Source organism: Chlamydotis macqueenii, chromosome 3 (genome assembly GCF_036417535.1).
Source record: "Chlamydotis macqueenii isolate bChlMac1 chromosome 3, bChlMac1.mat, whole genome shotgun sequence".
NCBI classification, from domain to species: Eukaryota; Metazoa; Chordata; class Aves; order Otidiformes; family Otididae; genus Chlamydotis; species Chlamydotis macqueenii.
In genome coordinates this window covers 2091944-2113417 of record NC_141558.1, presented here as the reverse complement: position 1 = coordinate 2113417, position 21474 = coordinate 2091944, and the positions used below count along the sequence as shown (strand labels likewise).

Below are 21474 nucleotides of genomic sequence, written 5' to 3'. Positions count from 1 at the left end.
TTCACGCGTCCTTGCCCTCAGGTCCACAGCAAACAACAGGAGTGTTGGCTGGGAATGATGCTTGGAAACTGCTTGTGCTGCTGGCGCGTGCGGTGTGAAGGTACCTGCTTCTCTGGGACTAGGTCCTGCCTGCAGTCATGGGGGCACCCGGTGCCCAGTGTGTTGTCATCTAGAACTCCCTTGGAGGGGAAAAGGGAATAATTTTCTGTGTCATGAGCACTGTTTTCTGCAGCGTTCCTTCGGACACATGGCTGGAAGAGGTGCTTCCCAGCTGGCCAGCCTCCGCAAGTCCCAGCAGGTGCGGTGCTGCCCACATCCACTGCCAACACCCTCCGTGCTGGGGATCTTGGGAGGTTGCCACTGAATTCGGAGTTGGAGCCAAGACTAAATGTTTTTTATTTCAGAGAAGGATTATATGGGGAAGGATTTCTCTGCAGTGTTGCAAGGAAAAATTTCAAACCAGTCAACAGAGCCATTGGTTTTTAAGGACAAAGCCTTTTCTTCCAGCCAGGATGCCGCAGCACTAGGGAACGGAAAGGAAACGCTTTGATTTTCCGTTGTCCATCGACGTAACAAACGTAATAAATAATGACGAATCGCATAATGAGTTTAGTAAGAAAAATTATTACTGAAGTAGTTGATGTCTTTTTAAACGAGATTTCTCTTCAGTATTTTGTGAGACTTGCCTGAAACCCTTGCACTGCTCTGCTAACGACATGAAAGTCGGTAGCTTCGGGAGCCAGAAGGAGGGCTAAGCAGGTAAGAGGAGCGCTCCGTCGTTCTATCAGCGGCTTTGTGTTTTCAGTTCGTTAGTCCGTGTTTAAAAATACCACGCTGCCAATTTAAATCACAGCCGGATTCATACAAATGTTGAGATTATCACTTGCTGAACAAAATCCTTCTTTTGCTTCAGCTTGCAGATTCGCTCGTGCCCTTGGAGATTAAGCCTGGTATTTCCTTAGCGACAGTTTCTGCCGTGTTGCATACGAAAGACAACAAGCATGTGCTGCAGGTACAGTATAATGGGAAAGGGAGAAAAATGTCTTTACACCGCGTTTCCTGCCACCTGGGGCCCCAGCTGTTCTCATGAGGGAGCCCCTCCAACAACTCTTTCCCCACCGGAGCAGAGTCCGTGTCAAATGCTTTCTCCCAATGTGTGTGAGTGAGAATTACACTTAGAGAGTGGGATGTAAATAAATCTCTCCGCCCTCTTTTCCTTGGCCACGTGCCTGGCTAAGACAAAAGGGGAAGTGAGATTATTCCTGAAGAGAGGCTACAAATCATACTACTGTCTTCTGTAACCCGTACGCCAGGATCAGCATCAGTCAGCCTCTCGAGGACTTAGACCTGAGGGTCAGAGGAGAGAGATGACCTAAACCACTGGACGTGTGAAGGGACTGTCTTCCTTCCGCAGGCAGCAGATTGTGCATCCTGGTACAAATTAAGAGCGTACGCTCTTTTCCCACCACCTCCTTTAGGCTGACACTGCCGTTCCTGGCATTAGTGCTCTGCCGAAGGAGGTGATGTCTGGTGGAGCTGCTCAGCAGCGGATGCCGCGGTCCCCTCTCTCCTTTGACGCGTGAGCGTGCGGGGAACGCAGTGAAGCCACGCTCTGCGTGGTGCTGCCTGTCCCGTTGGGCAGCAGAGCTGGGCTGGGCCCACGACGCTTGGGAAGAGGGCCCAGGACGGGAATGTCTTCAGTGCAGGGCCATAAAGGTTGGTTAAGGATTTCTATCCGTGCACAGCAGACAGGCTGTCTTAATTTTTCCAAGTCAGATCCCTGGAAACACCAGGCAACACTGAAAAAATTGAAGTATTGGAGTGCACTTAGTCTGAGCCCGCTTTCTCCTTTGTGTCCTTTGTGTGAGGCCTTGTCTCTTCTTTACCCTGGCTCCTGATGCCAAATAAACTTAGACCTAGGCTTAAAATGCCAGAGCCCTCATAAATGGATGGAGGTAAGGCAGCACAGCGGTGTCTGTCAGTATTGGCTGAGCCTGGGACCTCTGGGCGTTACAGAAGCTGTGTGTAGACGAGCCCAAAAACTCAAATCTACCAACGCCGTAGCGACTCGTGCTCCACCAGCACGATACGTGCACATAGGCCCGGCAGCTAAATGGTGGGTTTTGTAAGGTGACTCAAGTACATTCCTGCTTTTGGAACTGGAGCCAGGAAAAACACCCTTCCCTGCCTGTTGAAAGCAACACGGGGACATGGCAGCAGCAGGTTCAGACACGACGCTACGCGATGGGAGAGACGCAGAGCCGAGAGGAGCCCAGTCTGTCACCCGCAGTGCACGGGGTGCTGCGAGGCTCCGGGCTTGCTCCAGGCAAATTCCCTGGGTGTTGTGCAGACGCGTCCCTGGCAAATACTCTTGCCAAAATGTTGGCGAAATTTTCCCCAGCAGTTTTTTTCCCAGGGACTGAGTTGCTAGTTCACTGGGAAAGACCAGTGCTGACATTTCCCCAACCTAACCAACTTGGCATGGGACACGTGCACTTATTTTACGGCATAATTTCCTCCCTGTTCTTTTTATAGGAATCTGGTTCTCCTCTCTGGGAAATGGGCAGCGCTAGCTCAGCTGCCGCTGCCTCCCCCTCCCTGCTGACGGAGAAGGGTCCCAGGATGAGTTCAGGCAGGTGGCTTTCTGAAGCAGCACAAAATTAGAGCCCCGATCGCACTCCAGTGATTTTTTCCAGGCACATCTCATGCCTCCCTGTCTGTATTCAAGTTCTTCCTGAAGAAAACTCACTTTTCTGAGGCCAGTGAGAAATAAATTGTCCATTTTTCGCATTCCCCAAGTAGTTATTTGCTCTGAATTTGCCCGTTTCTCAACCTGTTGCGTCTTTTAGAGTGTGATTTTTCAAGGCATTGGCTTCTTTAAGGCACAATTCCTACAAACTATTGCAGAATACTCAAATGCTAAAATAGAAAGCTTCAGTCTTGAGTCAGACAGGCCTTTTAAGGTGACGTAAATTTGAACAGAACTGGATTTGACAGAAATTTTAAGATGACAGAGGTTTAAACCAAAACTGCTGATTTATTTCTGTAAATGGTGGCGTATGTGTGCAGAGCTGCAGTGGAGCCCACGGCTGGGCTGTTTCTCTCCCTTTCAGCGCTGCAATGTCCCCTTCAGTCCCTGACAACAAAATCAATATTCCTTTTCTATCTCGTGCTGGCTATTCCAACTAAACCATAATAAGCTGATGCGATTGACTGCGTTCCTCTGCACCTTCTCACCCATCAGCTCCCTCCAAAACCTCCACAACCTCCCGCCAGCAAGAAGAGAAAGCGCGTGAGCGATGACGTGCCGGAGTGTAAACCTCTGAAGCCGTTGCTGAGCGGCTCCATTCCTGTGGACCAGTTTGTGCAGACGCTGGAGAAGGTAATGATTCTTTGGCGGCAAGCGAGGTTCGAGCGGATTTCTGCAGATCTCAGAAATGTGCCGCTTTGCTAGCGGAGAGAGGGACAATAATTAGCGTGGCTTGAAATGGAGAGGGGCTAATGAGCTGCTGAAGGACTTTGGGGAATGCGTGTCCCTGCACTGAGTATGGAGGGAATAGTTCCCTGTGGAGCTGTGTCCTGATGACGGCTTCGTGTCCGTCATCTCCTCCCGCTTTCCTATGGAAGCAGAGTTTTTGGGTTCACTCCAGACGGGTGGGTTTCCCTCGTGACTTTTGGACTCGTCAGCTGGTTTCCAATCAGTTTGAACAGTTCTCAAAAGTATTTTACGTCCCTACTGGTTTTGTGAAAAGGGGGTGACTGAGTGAAGAAGAGATCCTGGAAATGTCTCCGCTGATGGAGAAGCTTTCTGGGGAGCTGCAGGACAGGGCCTTTGGTGGCTGAACCTGCAGGCAGTCAGTTACTGCTCTGTGGAGCCCTGTTCTCGCCTCCATCACTCCCGGGAGAAAATTAGCAGGAAAAAGGGCAGGATTGTCTGTCAGGAAGTTTGCCCTGGGGTTCAGTAGCTCTCCGCTATCATCTTGGAGGCGTTGATGTCAGCGGATGGTCATTTCTGTAGTGAAAAGAGCCATTTGTCCTCTTTGTCTCTCAAGATTCTGCAATTGCAGTGACGTGGTGCAGTGGAAAGTGTTGGCTTTAGCCTCCCTGTTCTGTAGTTTACCCATCTGTACGATGAGGGTCACATTTAGCTTACCCCATCGGAATTTTGTCTCCTTATCCCAGAGACCTAGGATATCTGCAACGGCATTCTGTGTTTTGTAGCCGTTCTCCCCTCCTCCCCTTTATGCCCTCGTCTTTCATCTCTACCCGTTTTCCCGAGTTGTGGTAACGTCTCTCTCGTTTACTCCTTCCCAACGCTCCGTCTAGCACGGTTTCAGTGACGTGAAGGTGGAGGACACGGCCAAGGGCCACATCGTGCTCCTCCAAGAGGCAGAAACCCTCATTCAGATTGAGGAGGACTCCACGCACATCATCTGCGACAACGATGAACCTTTGAGGGTGAAGCTGCGTGACCTGGTTCTCAAGTTCCTGCAGAAATTTTAGCTCATGGACATCATGCTGCTCTGCAACAAGTCACCCTGGAGCGCCAGAGCTAAGAGATTTCCAGAGGATGACTCCAGGGAGAGGGGATTTCCTGATTAAAAGAGACCAGGAACCACCTTTCTTTTCATAGAGAAGCAAGGAAGTATTTTTTAATACCTGTATATTTTTTAAGTTTTATTTTTAACCGGTTTTTGAATACTTCGGATGGAATTCCTGTGCTGTAAAAATGGGAGCTGGAAACTTATAGGAGGTATGGACTGCAGGATAAATAAACAGAGTGTATATTTACCAGGTCAGGGTGAAATTGTGTGCGGCTGCTGACGTTTCTCTGTGTGACCCTCTCAGCAATGTACATCCAGTCCTTTACCTGAGAAAACTCCTGTAAGAACATTGAAACAACAGCCTCAGATATTAAGAGATTTATTTTTCTCCCCACTGCTTCTTCCCGGTCACCAGATCCAATTTCCTCTCCGCCCTCCATTTACGTTACGCGTGTGCGTTTCCCTGGCACAAAAAAGAATGAGAAAGCTGCTAAGGCAAAGGTGATATAGAAATAAAAATAACACAAGGAGGGCATGCTGGACACGTAGAATGGCTTCGAAGCGGCGAGAGCCCGGCCGTTCATTGCAAAAGCAGAGGGGTTTGGGGGAAAGCTGTCTGCTTTAGCAGGGCAAGGTGTTTATTGAGGTTACAACCAGGTCGGTCCACCCGGCTCCAGGCTCTTCACGGAGACGCTGAAGGCTGGTTTCTCCTGGGTCCCTCCATCGTCAGTGGAGGAAGTATCTCAGGGAGACAGACGCTTTCAAAAGTGCATAGAAGAGTGAAACTCCTGGCGCTCGTGAAGAATCCTGGAGATTGAAGTGCCTCTTGTTTCTACCTTCCAAAGCCCTGTCCTGTCAGCCCCCACAGCCCCGAATCCTGGCTGAAATACGGAGTCATTTGTACAAAGCCATCTCTACTGCAGGCCTGGGGCGGTTTTTCACTCCCAAAATCATATGTTTGGGGCCTAAACGTAGTTAATGGTATTGCTTTTAAAAGCGAACGATTTCTCAGATTTACTGCTGTTTATTTTTTATTGGATTGTTTCGTATTTATTTGGTGTTAAAAATAAAAAAGCGCCGTAAGGCTGCCGAGGAGGAAGCACATTCTGTGGTTTATAAAAGCGCCGGCGTGCCCGTTCCACACGCGCCCGTTTGTAAAATACAACCGCTCCTTCGGCTGATAGCTGTGGGGAGATGAAGGCAGTGGAAGAACAGCTCAGTAATAAAAACCCTTTGCTGTTGCGGTTCCCACACTGCATTAAGGATTTCGGTTCGATCGGCTGTACGGACTCCAGCATCCGTTCCTTTGCTTTGCGCGCGCGGCACGGGCCTGAGAGAAATAGCATCGTTAACGTGATAAAAACCTTGTCGCAGCTGCATTAAACCTCCTAAGAGTTTACATTTGCAGTAGCTCAGCTCCTTTATCATCACTTGAAAATGGAATAAAATAATTGGGTGTATTTCACCTGGTAATTAAAGCTCCAGAAAGATTATCTTTAACCCGCAGGGGCCGTGTGACAAACCCAGCTGAGCTGAGGAGGCAGGGGAGAGGGAAGAGCGGGCTTTGTAACGCAGTTAATAACGAGCGTGTCTTTCTCCTCCATACCTAGCCCGGCTCCAGCGTTGTCCCACTGCTCCGGAGCCTTCATTTTGTGAGTATGCTCATTTGCATTTGTAATTATAAGAAGCCAGACCCGAGGCTGCGCGGTGGCGCTCGCCGCATCCGCCTTGGCTGAGCACGGGCGGTCCAGCGCTGCGCCGGTGCCCAGTTCCGCTCGGTGAAGGCCGGGCTCGCGCGAGCGTTGCCGCTGGGGAGGACTCGCTGGGGACCTTGCGGGGAGCCATCAGCGGGTGGAACAAGTCACCCGTGACGTTTATGTGCTTACAGGGCGCGGAGCCCTGCCGCACGGGGCTGCAGGGGCAGGAACGTAAAGGATTTAATCGAGCTCTGTGTTTCTCTCTCTGCAGGTGTGTGAGGGCAGGAAGGTGAGAGAGTTTTTCTGTCTTTGCTAAAGTCACGCAGTCCAACCAGCCTTGTCTAGCAACCTCTTACACAGAGGCTTTTCCGCTCTCAAGGTATTAAGGGAATAGTTAAATGTGAAGAGTGAGACAGCCTGGATCAGCCACAACAGCTACTGCACAGGAGTGACTGGTGGATAATGGGGCCAAATAAACCTCAGTGGCCTCAGCCCCCATGGAAATCTCAGTGTGGCCTAACAGAACCATCAAATCACAGAACGGTTTGGGTGGGAAGGGAGTGTCCAAGGCCACCCAGTCCAACCCCCCTGCCAGGAGCAGGGACATCTCCAACCACATCAGGTTGCTCACAGCCCCGGCCAACCTGGCCTGGAATGTTTCCAGGGATGGGGCATCCACCACCTCTCTGGGCAACCTGGGACAGTGTGCCACCACCCTCACCATAAAAAAAAATTCTTCCTTATATCCAGTCTGAGCCTGCTTCCTTCTATTTTAAAACGGCACCACACAGCTTGGAGTCATCGGCGAACTTGCTGAGGGTGCACTCCATCCCACTGTCCGTGTCGCCGACAAAGATGCTGAACAGGGCCGGGCCCAGCACCAACCCCTGAGGGACGCCACTGGTCACCGGTCTTCACCTGGCCGTTGAATTTGACAGAACTGGAGAGCTCCCATCTAGGCCTGTCCCCCGCCAGCTTAGTGCCTCGGTTTACCCTCACGTGAAACAGAAAGCGTACCGCCCTCCGTTGCGGGCTGCCGTGGGACTCACAGCTGAAAGCTGCTGCGGCAGAAGTTGTGTTCAAAGCGCGGTGGTGTGAAGGTCATCCAGGAACTGGGAGTGGGCTGCTGTGCTCGTTAACCCCACTACAAATGTACTCAGCTCCCCGGTTCGGTTTAAGCTCGCTCGGTTCACCACTGAAAGGCAGCTGACGGGGCAGGGCTGTCACGCCAAAATCTGTATTTGAGGTGCACAGCTTTGGCCAGGACCAGCCCTGCTGATGTTTTATCAGGTCAATCTGGCAGCTAATGGCTTCCCAAAGGCTTTCCCACCCTCCCGGGGGGAAAAAAAAAATAAAAAAAATTAGAAGTTTATTCTTCTTGTCATATTGTGCAGGAAAAACTGCTCCCGTCCAGCATCTGAGAACTGATTTGTTTCTTATGAATGGGAAGGTTGTGCCTGCTGGAAAAATAAACATATTGGGGGAGGGAATTCTTTAATGAAAAATCTTCACTCAGGGAGCACAAATCGGTGCTTGTTCATTCGGCACAGAGGAGGACAACGGAATAGCATTTCTTCGGGCTGATCCGTCCCGCAGCGGTAACCATGGCAGCCCAGGAGAGCGCGGATGGAGGGGGCGGCACGCGATGGCTGGCAAATACGCTTTAGCCAGAGCCGCACGCCGGAACGGCCAGGCGGCGGCAAAGGTACAGGGCTTCGCTCTCTTTTCTTCCAGAAAGGAGGGGAAAAAAATAAAATTCCCCTTGGCACCGTGTGCTGCTCGTTGTGCCTGGCCATCCCCAGTCCCTGCGATCAGGCATGACGTGGGTGTCCCACGTCCTGCACTGCGCTTTGTCAACCTCCCTCTGCAGAAAAGGGGTTAAAAAAAAAATTAAAAAAAAAAAATCAGCTTTCTGCACTTGGATCACTTTTATGGACCAATATTTCTGGGCGGAGAGAAGTATAGTGTGTTTTCTTTCCGTTACTGTCAGGTTTAACAGGAACAACTGGCCCAAGTCATCTAATTCCAGGCTTGCGCCGTTCCCCACCGTGCCCAGGCGCAGTCGCTGTCTCTGGGGACCAGCTGGCCCCAATTCACCTGACGGGTGCCCTGACCTGCTACTTGATGCTCCCCGCCGCGCTGGAGAGCCATCGCCCAGTCTTGCGGCCCGCAGGGAACAGCCAAGGCTCTACCTGTGGCCACGGGGCTACTTACTCGCAGGGCAGTGCAACCGAACTTCAGCTGCGGTCCAGAAGAACTCCTGTGGCTCCAGCCAGCGTCGGCTTTGTCGGGGGCGTGGAGGGGGAGCCCCCCGGCCCAGGCAGCTCTGCTCCTCCCCGCAGGCCTGAAGCTGGGGGAAATCAGGTTCAAATCGCTCAGATCCGGTTGGATTTTCCACCTCGGCCTCCCCCAGATCCCGGCTGGACGCCCCAGATGCCACCAGCCGCCCTGCGCCACCGTGGCAGCTGGGAAGCGATGGTCCCTGCAGCCACGCGGGGGTCCAACGCCACGCCGGGGCCGGAGCAGGGCCTCTCTCGGCCCAGCCCCGGGTACAACCGGTTTTAGCACCGGACGCTGCCATCCCCGAGGGGTTTCCACTGCTCCGGACCAGCTCACCCAGCCCCTGCTCCCTCGGGAATCGCAAGCCCGGGGAAATGCTTGTTTTCCGGCACGGAGCAGCACGTTGCGGTCCAAACCCTCTCCCAGCCCCCGGCAAAGCAGGCACGGAGACGCTCGCAAGTTAAACTCTGCGTTTATTGGATCCTTTTACAAAAAATCTCAACGTTGTGCTCGTGTTGAAGGAGTGTTTCTTTTCTCTCGGGTTGGGTGTTTGTTTGTGTGGTTTTTTTTTTAAACCTGGTGCTCACGGAGCAGCTCGCAGAACCGCGGCGCAGGGGAGGGCAGGGGCTGCGCTGCGCGACACGAAGGGGGCACGGGGGGGTCCGCGTCGCCGCAGACGATGCTATTTACAGCGAACGTGAGCCAGACCTCGCTCCGCACCCGGCACCCGCCGGCTGCAAACCTCGGATCTGGGTGAAGCGGCAGAAACATGGGAAAAGGGAAAAGGCCTTTCCCTTGGGAAAGGGGCAGCGACCAAGAGACCTTCCCGTCTCCTCGGGAAGATCACGCCCCCCCCGGCTGCGCTGGAGCTGGGACGAATCGTACAACCTAAACCTGAGCTTCGGCGTTACCCCAGGACGCCCTGGAAATCACGGGAGAGCGAGGGAGGATGTTTGGGATCACGGCACAGGCCGGAGCGCTCGCTGGGAATGCCCCACTCCTCCCCGAGGGCGGAGGGAAGCCCGAGGGCAGCTCAGATCCTGGCATGACGGGGAAGGAGACGCCCTCGCTGGCATTTCGTTTCCTTACGGCACCTCGTCCCGGCCCCGAGCAGCTCCCATCAGCCGCTTGCAGCACCCCTCATTCCTCCACCCCCAAATCCTTCCCCTCGGAGGGGGCTCAGCAAGGAGGAACCATCCCGCGACGCGCGCAGCGATCCCGTCACGCAGCCTCTCCCCGTGCGACCTGGGTATCACGGCACAGGGGAACCTCCGAAAAACCACCACCTTGGGCAAGAGCCGAACACTCCCAGAGCCGGGGAGGAAGAACAGTTTGGGCTCCCACTGCTGCTCTCCACGTTTCTACAGGCCTTGAGCCGAAACGCACCAAGGGGAAGGAAGGACCCCCCCCTCCGGCTCCGGCTCCGGCTCCGGCTCCGGCCAAGCCCCCCGACGCAAACGGCAACGCAAACGCTTCCCATCGCGCCCGCGTTGCCCCAGCTCCTTCTCTCACCAGAATAAGAAAATTTCCCTTAGGACTTTTTAGAAAATAGGTTGCTGAGAAGCGTCTCTCTCCGTTTATATAAAGTGCAATCCACAGCTGCCTCCACCCGCGACTCGCACCGGGGACCTGCGCTGTACGTGAGCCACCACGCTGCTGCTAACGAACCACCTCGTAACGAGGGGAGGAGGAAAGCGGAGGAGCGTCAGGCCCCTCAGGGATGCTGGAGCCCGTGCAGCTGCAGCCGAGTGCCACGTTTCCGCTCCGAGCAGGGGCAGCAAACATTCGTCCAGGGGCTTCGGCGCGTCGCGGGAGTCTCCAGTCGCATTTTTCAAGAGACTGTGAGCCTTCACGTGCTCCGTTTTGAGCACCTGATGTTAAAACAAAAAGAGTGGAAAGGAAAAAAGAAACATACGGAGAGGAAAAGATCCCTTGATCCGTACTTCGCTGCGGTCTCTAGTGCTGGCGCGGGCACGAGGCGCCGGCTCCACTGGGCACGGGCTGCCCCGTCCCTTCCCAAGGAGCGAGCGTGGGTGACCCCAGCCACGGGCCGAAACGTGGCTGGAGAGGCCCCTCAACTTCCCTCCCATTACGGGATGGCACCGATGCAGAACGGAGCAGCGAGTCGAGCGCAGAGGAGGGGCGATCACGCGGACGTAACGGCATTCCGCTCCGGTGGGATAGAAACCGGCTCTGAAACCAGGCCCGTGAGCGCCATCCCAGCGGCGTTTCCCAGATCACCCACAGGAAAGCTCTTGGTGGGTTCAACCTTCGAACGGAGCCCAAAGCCGGGCGCAAGGGCGGGCGGGATGGGGTTTAAGGCAGTTACGCTGAAGCCCACGGGCAAACCCAACGCGGGCACGTTTCGCTCCGGGATGGGGGACAAGGCAGCGGGGACTCCGGCCCGTGGTGCGGCCCCGGCTCCGGCTGGGCTGGCGCTTCGCTTCAGCTCTGCCTGGCTGCACACGGATTAGGGGTCTGTGTCTTCTCCTTCCCTGCAAAACGCGATGTGAACTCAAGAGAAGGTCCCGACGCCCCGACCGCCATCGCACCGGCACTGAAAACTGAGCCGTTCCCCCGGGCCTGGGCACCACGACTGCGTCCGCTCGGATGCTTTTGGGAAAGAGGTTTCTTTTCTCAGGAAAGGCTCGTGTAGCCGATCTCGGGGTGCAGATCTCCAGGGCCACTGGACGAGGCTCTGAAGCGCAGGAGGAAAAGCCCCAAAGTGCTTGTGAAAAGGCCAGGCCAGGCTCAGAGACTGCGCGCAGCTGCCCTTGGCGCTGCAGCGGCCGCAGCAAACCTCAGGCCGAGGCAGCCCGCTCGACCGCAGCAGCCCGGGGCACTGCCCGAGCCCCAGACCTGCTTCCTGCCTTCAGCAGCGCCGGTGCGGGTGGGAAAGGACACGGAGAACGCGACCGCAGGGACCGAACTCCGCCGGAGCTGCGGGACGGGACACGCGCGGTGCTGGGAGCCGGGCAAGGACTCTCCGGGGCCAACGCCTTCGCTGCTCGCCCCTCTCCGAGGGGACAGCGCAGGGCCGGGCGCGCAGCAGAGCGAAGGGCTCGTGGCCAAACGACAGCCGCAAGTCCTCAGTAGTAGCCACAAGGCAAGGCGAGTCAGGACGCGGTGCGCGGGAGCGCAGGAGAAGGGCGGCCCCGCGGGAGAAAGGATGGGGACGACGGCGGTGACGGGAGCTGCCTCGGCGCTGGGAAAAAGCCCTCTGCGGTCCAACACCGCCAGCCTGGCCCCGCTGCGGTCCCCTCCGCCGGGCAGACAGGTCCAGAGGGGAAAAGCGGGTGGGTAGAGGGGGGAAAAAAAGAAAAGAAGGAAAACAAAAAAAACCCAAAAGCGCCTCAACGCGGCAAATCTAAAACACTTTCATTTTAAATAACAATAATTATAATTAAAAAGAACAGTTGCCCTTGGCTAGCGAAGAGGCAGAGCCACTAGCCAACGTGCCGTTCCTCAGTGTACGATCCTAGGGAGTGTCTCCACGGAAGCCGTGAGGTCCCGGTCCCCGTCGCTGCGGGGAGAGCGGGAACGGAGGGGGAACCGCGCCTGTCCAAACCCAGGACGTCCCCCTTGCTCTGCGGGAGGGGGGCCGGCGTTTCGCACTCGCAGCCGCGCCAAAAAAGCCCCCCTCTGCCCTCAGCCGCCTCCGGGAGAGCCGAGGGCGCCCGGCTGCCTCCCGTTTCTAGATGAACTTGAAGCATTTTGTCTTGTCGTGGGGCAGGCGGGTCTTGAAGAGGACCGAGTCCACGCGGAACTGGGTGTACAGGAGGGGCATGTACCCGTACACCTTGACAAAGAAGTTGATGCACTTGTGTCGCTCGTGGAAGTGAGAGTCGTCGTGCGAAAGCGCCTGGGGGCACCCCGGGCAGCGGAAAGTCCAGCGGGAGGTCACCTGTGAAGAGAGGGACGACGATGGTTACTGCCACACCGCGCTCCTCTGCTGCCAGGGGTCCCTTGGAGGGCGTCCAGGCAAGGAAGGACACGGTCACACCGGCTCTGGCGGAGCAGAGACTGAAAGGGGGACACGAAAATCTACTAATGCTAAGTCACGTCCTTCTGATTTCAGGTTTGAGAAGCTGTTTCAGGAGAAAAAAATGACCTTGAGAAACAAACTCCTTTCCTTTCACCAGCTGCAGAAAGAATCATAAAATCAGAGAAGAACGGTTTGGGTGGGAAGGGACCTTCAAGGGTCATCCAGTCCAACCCCCCTGCCAGGAGCAGGGACATCTCCAACCACATCAGGTTGCTCAGAGCCCCGGCCAACCTGGCCTGGGATGTTTCCAGGGATGGGGCATCCACCGCCTCTCTGGGCAACCTGGGACAGGGCTCCACCACCCTCAGTGTAAAACATTTCTTCCTTGTGTTCAGTTTGAAACTACCCCCCTCTGTTTTGAAACCACTACCCCTCATCCTGTCCCAGCAGGCCCTGCTGAAGAGTCTCTCCCCACCTTTCCTGCAGCCCCCTTTGGGCACTGGGAGCCGCTCTCAGCTCTCCCCGGAGCCTCCTCTTCTCCAGGCTGAACAGCCCCAGCTCTCTCAGCCTGGCCTCACAGCAGAGCTGCTCCAGCCCTCTCAGCATCTGCGTGGCCTCCTCTGGACCCTCTCCAGCAGCTCCACGTCCTTCTGCTGTTGGGGGTTCCAGAGCTGGACGCAGCGCTGCAGGGGGGTCTCACCAGAGCGGAGCAGAGGGGCAGAATCCCCTCCCTCGCCCTGCTGCCCACAGATGCTACAGAAAAATCAGCAATTTGAGACGCCTCTTGTTTTAGGCACCCAGAGTAAGATCTTTGGAGGAGCCTCCAGTTTCCAGGAGGTGCTGAGGGGCCACTTGGTGACTGAAGGGTCTCCTTGTCTGTCTTGATTCAGACATCCCATTGCAGTTCCCCTTTGGTTTCGGTCTGATTCTGCTCTCAGCTGCACCAGACTCTACAACCTCCACACAGAAAAGCCCGCCCATCGTATTTATGGCCGAACCCCATCTCAAGGCAGCTGGCCTGCGGCGGTGAGACATACGCAGGGCTGTAAAGAGCAGAGTGCAATGAAGAGCAGAACGATCTGCATCTGAAATGCACGCTCAAAATTGTGATGTTCATTCGTTATCACGGGGCAGGGAAATTTCAGCTGGGCTGCAGTGTCTGGACCACCAGCGCTCCGCACGCAGAGGAGCCTAAATTCATCTGGAAAGCTACACAAAATCAGCAAGGAAGTCATTCCTACTTGTGCTGTACGTCACGGAAAGATGGAAATCTGTCTTTAGGCAAGCAGCTGCTTGGAAGGGCCTTGGCCGAGCCAGGAAACCCTCCTGTCCGAGCTGCAGCGGCAAGTCAAACCCCAACTCATCCGCTCGCCGCGGTGGAGAGCCCAGTACGAGCTTCCAGCCGTTGCTTTACCTTTATAGGAGGTTTTCTCGTCAGGTGAGAGACCAGGAAGTTCATGGCGATGTCCTCGCAGTTGATGTACTCATCCACCATGTCGCGGATGGCTTGCGGCATCACGTAGGAGTACAGGTAGGCGTAGTACTGGGAAGGATAAGAAGACACAACGTTGCTCAAGGATGCCAGTGCAGAGACTCCCCGAAACGGAGTTAATCCTGCACCCAGGGCAGCTGCTGTAGGCAGAGCAGCAGCAAAAAAATGTTTTACGCTGAGGGTGGTGGAGCACTGTCCCAGGTTGCCCAGAGAGGCGGTGGATGCCCCATCCCTGGAAACATTCCAGGCCAGGTTGGCCAGGGCTCTGAGCAACCTGATGTGGTTGGAGATGTCCCTGCTCCTGGCAGGGGGGTTGGGCTGGGTGGCCTTGAACGCTCCCTCCCCACCCAAACCATTCTGTGACTCTAAATGGACCCCACACCCCCAGCCTCACCAAGCCCCGAGGCTCCTGTAAGCTCAGAAATTGAGGAACAACGGTTCCAGCCCCCTCAGATCTGCTGGCTCTGCCGCTGCAGTCAGCGTGGCAGCAGTACCCAGTGGACAACCTCCCCACCACGACACGCCAGCTCAGAACAGCCCCTCGGCAAAACTTCCCAGCCTTTTCTCAAGGCCGGTTCGCCCGCCGCTCTCTCCCACACGGAGCGGCACGCGTCACGGAGCCGCTTTCTGCACCGCTGCCTTCCAGCATCAACCAGCCACCTCCCACATCTCCCAGCCAGCCCTCGCAGCCGCAGAAACCCACGCCCTCCCTGAAAATTCCCCCTTGCAGCGCTTGGAGTTTGTAAAATGGAAGGTGCTACAGTCAAGCCGGAGGGCAGGCAATCCCATGGCCCACCTCACCCTCACCGTGACCGAGAGCATCGCTGAAACGTGCTCAGCCCCACGCTCCGCCCGCCTCTTCTGTGCCACGGTGCTGCTCACGTGGCACAAACCGACGCTGCTCCTCGAGGAGATCGCTCGCCGGAACACAAACCAGCTGCTGGCTGTGCTTCGGTTCAGAGGAAGCAAGGGAAAAGGAGCGGCGAGCCCCAAAATTGGTTCTTTACCCCCCACTGACCCACAAAATCTGGTTCCTCTGGGAAGGAAGGGAAGGCGCAGGGCTTTGCGGCCACCAGATCTCACCTTGTGGAAGAAGGCAGCACCAGTGAGCACCATCGAGAGCTCGCAGGAGTAGTTGGAGTTGTAGAGCCAGGACTGATGGGGGATGTCCCACGCATGGTAGCGACCCGGGAAGCCAACGATGCGGTCCCTCGCCTCTCTCCAGACACTGCAAACACAAAGGCTTTCAGTCAGACACCAGCCTGGGGAGCCAGTCTGGAAAGGAGCACGGCTCCGGCTGCGAACCTCTACACGCGGGACAACGCCCTCGGCGCCAACGGACGAGCTTCCAAGGGATGGAGATGCCTACACGTAAAATGTTTGGCAACCGCTCATCCAAAGAACGGCCAACACACAGCGTAGTTTGGGCAAAAAAAGATAAATATTGTTAAAACACGCAGTCACCTTGCTTTAAAGTCCATTTGACTTTTTGAAAATAAAAATACGGAATATTCCAACATGCTACAGACGGCTTTTTACGTAGGCCACCTCCAGAGCACCGAAACTCCACTGGGACCGACCGGTGGTCACGGCTGCCGGAGCGACACGTGGACGAGGTCTTTCCCCGCGATAACGCGGATTTCTTTCCCATTGTAGGGCAGGGAAGGGCAGAACACAGAAATCCTGGCTCTAACAGACAGGCTGAATTTGTTGACCGTCTCTTGTTCAAGGTTAAAAGCCGTCAGACGGGAACTGAAGCGGCTCTCAGCCAACTCTCCCAAGCGCAGGCCACGAGCGCAGACCAGCGTCGCTTGGTACAAAGCTGAGCTTCTCACCTTGGTCCTCTCCTAGAGTTGCTTCTTCGCAGGGAAAGCGCTCCTCACTCATAAATTATGGATTTTTCTAACTCATAAGGTTGAAAAGAAAACTAAGAAGAAGCCCAGTGGCCCAAAGTTAATTTCTGAATTTCACAGAGAACGGAAAACGTAAGACCTCAGATGGAAAGGCAGAGAAAGGCAGCGAGATGGGAAACTCCTCCCTTTGCCACCAGCTTTGCACAGCCCACGCGGGGCCACCGCTGCACAACACACACGCCAGCGCCTCTTTTATCTCATCTCCGCTCCACGGAAAGTCCAGAGCAGCCAAGGTCTGGCCTGGGAGGAACCCAGCGTGTCCTGGCCTCTTCCACCAAATCCCTGGGACTTCCCATCTCCCAGAAGCCGCTTCCCCCTCAGTGAAGTCGAGCTAACACCAAGCTCCCTTTAGGAAAGCTGTTGAGATGCTGAAGACCCTGGTGTCTCCAGATGGAAGATCTAGAGTGCCAAACTGCCAGCTTCCCATCCCAAACCAGCACCCGGTGGCTTCCCAGCCTCTGTCCATATGGGAAAAACCACGGGGGCCGTAAGCCTTCACCTAACACACCCTCGCAGTCGAGCCGTAGGGAATTAAATCATGAGGTTCGCATGTGAGCGCGTGGGCTCGCTTCATGTTTTGCTGTGAAGCTTGCTCTCCTTGAGAGAAATCCCACGGGATAGCTGCAACACGGCGAGGAACAATTAAGAGAAACGTCAGCGCCCAACGCCCAGCCTGGGAAATAAATCCGGGGCTGCCAGCCTCCAAACCCGGTGATGCCAGACTACAACAAACACGCCCCAGGTGGGTGCCTGTCGGACACAGAAGGGTTTTCCCTTCTTCCCAGGCACAGAATAGGGCACAAAGTGGCCCGTTTGGTTTTTTCCCTCGTGGATGAGAGTTCCCAGTTCCTCCCACAGGCCCCGTTCCCATGGAGAGCTACAGAAGCCATGGCTGCAGGGCAACGGCAGGCGGCCGAAGAGACCAAGCAAAAATGTGTTTATTCTTACATCCTCTACTCAAATTAATGAAACCTGGGAATGAAAATCAAGTAATTAACACTACTGGTTTCCCCAGCACTTGTCTGCTGCGGTTTCTGTCAATCCAACACGATCGTTTTGGAAAGCCGGAGTAAAAACCACCTTTCGCTTCTCCCACGGCTCACTTTTCCACCAACGCGACGTTTCTTCCTTCCCAGCTCAGCCACAAAAATCAGGATTTCTCCAGAGCAGAGAGCGGCAAACAGAGTGAGAAGAGGCTCTTGGCCCCAAGAATCCCCGCCGAAGCAAAGTTTCAACAAAATGTTGGCGTTGCGGGCAGAGGTTCACTCAAATCGCCCAGACACCACCTCTTCCCCGGCTGCACGCGCGTCGCCGCAGCGCAGGAACGCAGGGAGGCTTTGTGGGAGCAAGGCGTTTGTAAGCCGGGATGGGAGCGAGAACGACTCACGGCACTCACGGTTTTCAGTTGATGCTCTCCAGGGCGGATCGGTGAAGCCTCAGCCAGGCGCTGCGGATGAGCGAAGGAAAACGGAGACCAAAGAGGGCGAGAAACCGGCCGAGTTCGGATAAAGAGCCTGAAACCGGCGTGGAAGGGAAGCCGGGAGTGCTGCCGCCTACTCCCCTGCTTTAATCCCTTTAACACCTCGCTCCTCATCTTTCAGCAAGAGCTTGTTGGGTTTCCAGGCGTGTCGTGCCGTTTAATCTTCCTCCCAACCTGGAGCCAACGTTCTTCAGGGAGAGCGGAGAGCTGCTCCCCGTCGCCCGCCCCTCAGCCAGCTGCTGGGTGCTACTGGATTTGCAACGGTGGCCCCCGCTCCTGGCCCGGCGCGCTGACGAGCCGCAGCCAAACGAGCGTCGCCGCTCTCTCCTCGGGCCGTCCTCGCTCCCCGGCACCTCTGCGGCAGCCGGTGAGGTTTAGCCGCACGAGCTGCAGAAACCTCCCACCGCAGGAGCCCACCTACTCAGGAAGCCGCAGCGGCTGCGAACGCGCCGGCCTTGCCAACGGCACGCGAAGGATGGCGCGCAACAGCCTCTTGGATTTGTTTTCCAGTTTCTTCCCACCCTAGGAAGCCAAGCACCCCCAAAACCATTAAGGGAACGTTATCAGCACAGCAAAAGCTGAAGAGTTGAGGTTAAGAAGCGTGAGTTGCCCGGGCAACCTGAAATTAGCCCACCCACCTGCACTCATTAAGCAGTTCATTAGCACATGTTACTCTGCCAAGAAATTGAGTTGGAAAGCCATGGGAAGGGATGTGCCAGTCCTAATCCTGGTCCCGGTTTTAGCTACGGGGCCACGCTGCATCTGAGCAGACCCCAGTCTGGGTCCAAAGGCGACGCGCGCGGGGGTACTCACCGGAACCCAAACATGATCTCGTCGTGGCGCAGGTGAGCATCGTCGTCGATGGACAGGATGGCCTCCGTCTCGATCTCATCCCACGGCAGAAACCGGTTGTTCAGGCTGTTTTTTTCTGTGCGGACAACCTAGGAGATGAACACACAATAGTTATGGTGGCTGCAGGTACCCGGAGAAGGGATTTAGGGGCCGGGGCTGGGCACTCCAGCTGTGGCGGTCCAAGCGCTTCGCAGCCGCTGCGATGGGAAAACGCTTTCTACGCAAAAACCGTCAGCTCACTCCGGTGCCAGCTCCAGCTTCCAGCCCTTCCACCTGCCTCTCTCCAAACTCTTCCAACCCCCCGCTGTGCAACAGAATCAGAGAATGGTTTGGGTGGGAAGGGCCACCCAGTCCAACCCCCCTGCCAGGAGCAGGGACATCTCCAACCACATCAGGTTGCTCAGAGCCCCGGCCAACCTGGCCTGGAATGTTTCCAGGGATGGGGCATCCACCGCCTCTCTGGGCAACCCGGGACAGTGTCCCACCACCCTCAGTGTAAAAAATTTCTTCCTAATATCTAATCTAAATCTACCTCTCTCTACTTTGAGACCATTACCTCTTGTCCCATCACAGCAGGCCCTGCTGAAGAGTCTCTCCCCACCTTTCCTGCAGCCCCCTTTGGGCACTGGGAGCCGCTCTCAGCTCTCCCCGGAGCCTCCTCTTCTCCAGGCTGAACAGCCCCAGCTCTCTCAGCCCGGCCTCACAGCAGAGCTGCTCCAGCCCTCTCAGCATCTGCATGGCCCTTGGACGTGTTTTCCCATAACTTGCTGAACAATAACACGACGCAAATACTGTCAGTTGAGAAAATGAAGTTAGAAGCGTAAAGCTATTGTGTTTGATGACTTGTTTTCAAACAAACCTTCACAGCACTTTCAGGATGCAGTTAAGTGGCATCAGACAGCGATCCGAGATGGGAACGACAGAGCCAAGGTTCAAAACCTTCCTCCCGTCTCTCTGTCCCCCTCGAGAGGGTGCAAGCATGGCGCCTCCCAGGCAAGACCAGGTTTTGATCTTGACCGCGTACGCTGCGCCCCGAGCTGTGGCAACGCGGGCGTTGCATTATTCGACAGAAAAGAGAAAGAGAAAAGCGAGTTTTTGGGAAACTTTTCTGCTTTGATACAAGCAACCTGTACGACACGGGTTAGAGGGAACGGGAAGAGTGTTTGATTCGCGGACTTGAAACATTTCTACCTCTTCTGAAGTTTTTACATTTCCATGGGCCTCTAAAACCCACCAGATTCCTCAGCTCGAGATGGACATTATGGGCACAAACGCGCGCAGCAGCTTATAGGCCGGCTGAAAAAAAGAAGGGTTATTTTAGCAGTAAGGTATAAAAAACTCTAATCCTCCCCCTCACTCAGCATCACGTGAGATTTGGCAATTTTTCCACGACACACTTGAAAGACAGCTGAACGACGCCTTATTGCGCCGTGTCCTCGGCCACAGCTATCTCAGAGCAGGCCAGAAGAGGTCATCTTGTGCGACGTCCTTACGTGGGGGACCAGCAGACTGGCAGCCGCCCTTCCTCTGGCTGATTCGCATCACACGGCACCATAACCCGGCTGTGAAACACCTCAGACAAAACTACAACGCCATGAGAGGGAACTTCACGGCACCAGTTGAACCCTAAAGGCTTTCTGGATAAGCAACAGCAGACGGCTGGTGGGGTTGACAGCAGTGAGTTAAGCCAAAAGGGACTTTCAAGGCACCTACTTTGACCTTCCGCATGACCCAGGCCACAGGGACCTCGTCTCAGACCTGAGCTGTCACCAGTAGAAGCATCTCTGTCTCCATCTGAAGACTTCAGGGGTAGGGGAATCCACCTTTCCTCTGAGGTGCTCACTCTCACACGTTAAGAACCTGCTCCTCACGCATCATCTGCCTTCAGCTCCCAGCTGCTGCTCCTTGGTGGGCCTCACCCATCTCAGAAAAGCACAGAGGTGCTGTAACCAAACCCTCTTTCTGTTCTTTTCCAAATGGATTGAGATCTGAATCTCTCAGCCAGGGCTGTTTCTCCTGCCCTTCCATCATTTTAACCACCGATTTCACCACGATCTTGTTTCTCAACGGTCTCGAGCCAAGAGCTCTGTGAAAGCCCAGCAAAAGATGTCCCCTCAGCAAAGCTGAAACGCTGCGCTCTGGCAAACCAGAGAGGCAGCAGTTACCCTTACCCAAGGAGGTTAAACCAGCGAGGAGGACACCAAATGAGCCGGCGAGCTACAAGACAGACACAAAGGCATTGACCAACAGCACCCGTTGAGGCTCCGGACGCCCAGCAGAGCATCAGTCACAGGACCTGCATCTCCAGACACAAAACTATCCCAGACTGCGTATTTCTGGTTGTCTTATTTTGAGCTTCTTCTTGGGAATAATTTTTTAAAAAAACACTTTGCTGTCAGCTAAATGGCCCCTAGCTCAAAATCATGAACTTCCTGAACCTTTGAGACAAACTGCAAGACCTAAAAAGCCTCCGCGCAGCCGACACACCACATTACAAGCTTCTGCTCCCTTCGGCAAATCAATTCAAGGCGATTCAGTTCCACAACGTGGTTCTTTTCCTTTTTTTTTTTTTTTTTTTTGACTCAAGGAGCACAAAATCCCACAACTCCATACAAGCCCATTTGCTCCTGGTGTTGTTCATGGCCCTGTTGGCCAAATGGATCTTAAAAATGTGACGACAGAACTAAAACAGAGCATAAATCCAGAGTCTGCCCAGCAATAATGCCCCCAACCAATACTTTATAGAACATTTTATACACAAATACAAAAAAGTGCAGTAAAATCAATATCTTCCACTCCTTGCTAGCGAGGCTTTACGCTGAAGCTTTAAATTAAGTGTCACATATAATTTGACGGTGCAAATATGAAGAATGTCTATGCCCTTGGAGAAGTTCTGACAGTTCAACTTAGCGAACTGGATCGATTTCTGGGCAAAGAGCAAACTCCGCAAGAAACCAGGAACCTCATTGCTCATGTCAGGTCTTCGTCAGGAAAAAAAACCCAGAAGGATGCCCTTAGGAGGTCTGGATAATTTGGGGAAACAAAGAACAAGCTCTTGGATCCATTTCCATCATTCCCAAATACGCGCCAATTCAACCCAAACGGGCCCGGGAAAACCAGCACCGCAGGCAGAGTGGGGACGGGGACACCACAAAGTCCCTTTCGCCACGTGGGTGAGGGTTACAGAGCTGAAGACGTGGGAGCCAAACGCATCTGCCTCTTCTGCCTGAA

At 54.8% G+C, this 21474-nt stretch overlaps 2 protein-coding genes across 4 annotated transcripts in view; one reads left to right on the top strand and one right to left on the bottom strand.

Moving 5' to 3' along the window:
- INTS9 (integrator complex subunit 9) overlaps nt 1-5643 on the top strand; it is a 69935-nt gene extending 64292 nt beyond the window's left edge. For both annotated transcript variants that reach the window (XM_086745083.1, XM_086745085.1), the window contains exons 15-17: nt 914-1012; nt 3245-3382; nt 4327-5643. In XM_086745083.1, coding sequence (XP_086601209.1) covers nt 914-1012; nt 3245-3382; nt 4327-4503 — 414 coding nt within the window. In that variant the 3' untranslated portion in view covers nt 4504-5643. The remainder of the gene's footprint in view (nt 1-913; nt 1013-3244; nt 3383-4326) is intronic.
- Nucleotides 5644-8977: 3334 nt separating this feature from the next.
- Nucleotides 8978-21474, bottom strand: part of EXTL3 (exostosin like glycosyltransferase 3) — a 128358-nt gene continuing 115861 nt past the window's right edge. For both annotated transcript variants that reach the window (XM_086744723.1, XM_086744724.1), the window contains 4 exons: nt 18205-18332; nt 15082-15226; nt 13921-14049; nt 8978-12425 (listed from right to left, as the gene is read on the bottom strand). In XM_086744723.1, the coding sequence (XP_086600849.1) occupies nt 12216-12425; nt 13921-14049; nt 15082-15226; nt 18205-18332 (612 nt within the window). In that variant the 3' untranslated portion in view covers nt 8978-12215. The remainder of the gene's footprint in view (nt 12426-13920; nt 14050-15081; nt 15227-18204; nt 18333-21474) is intronic.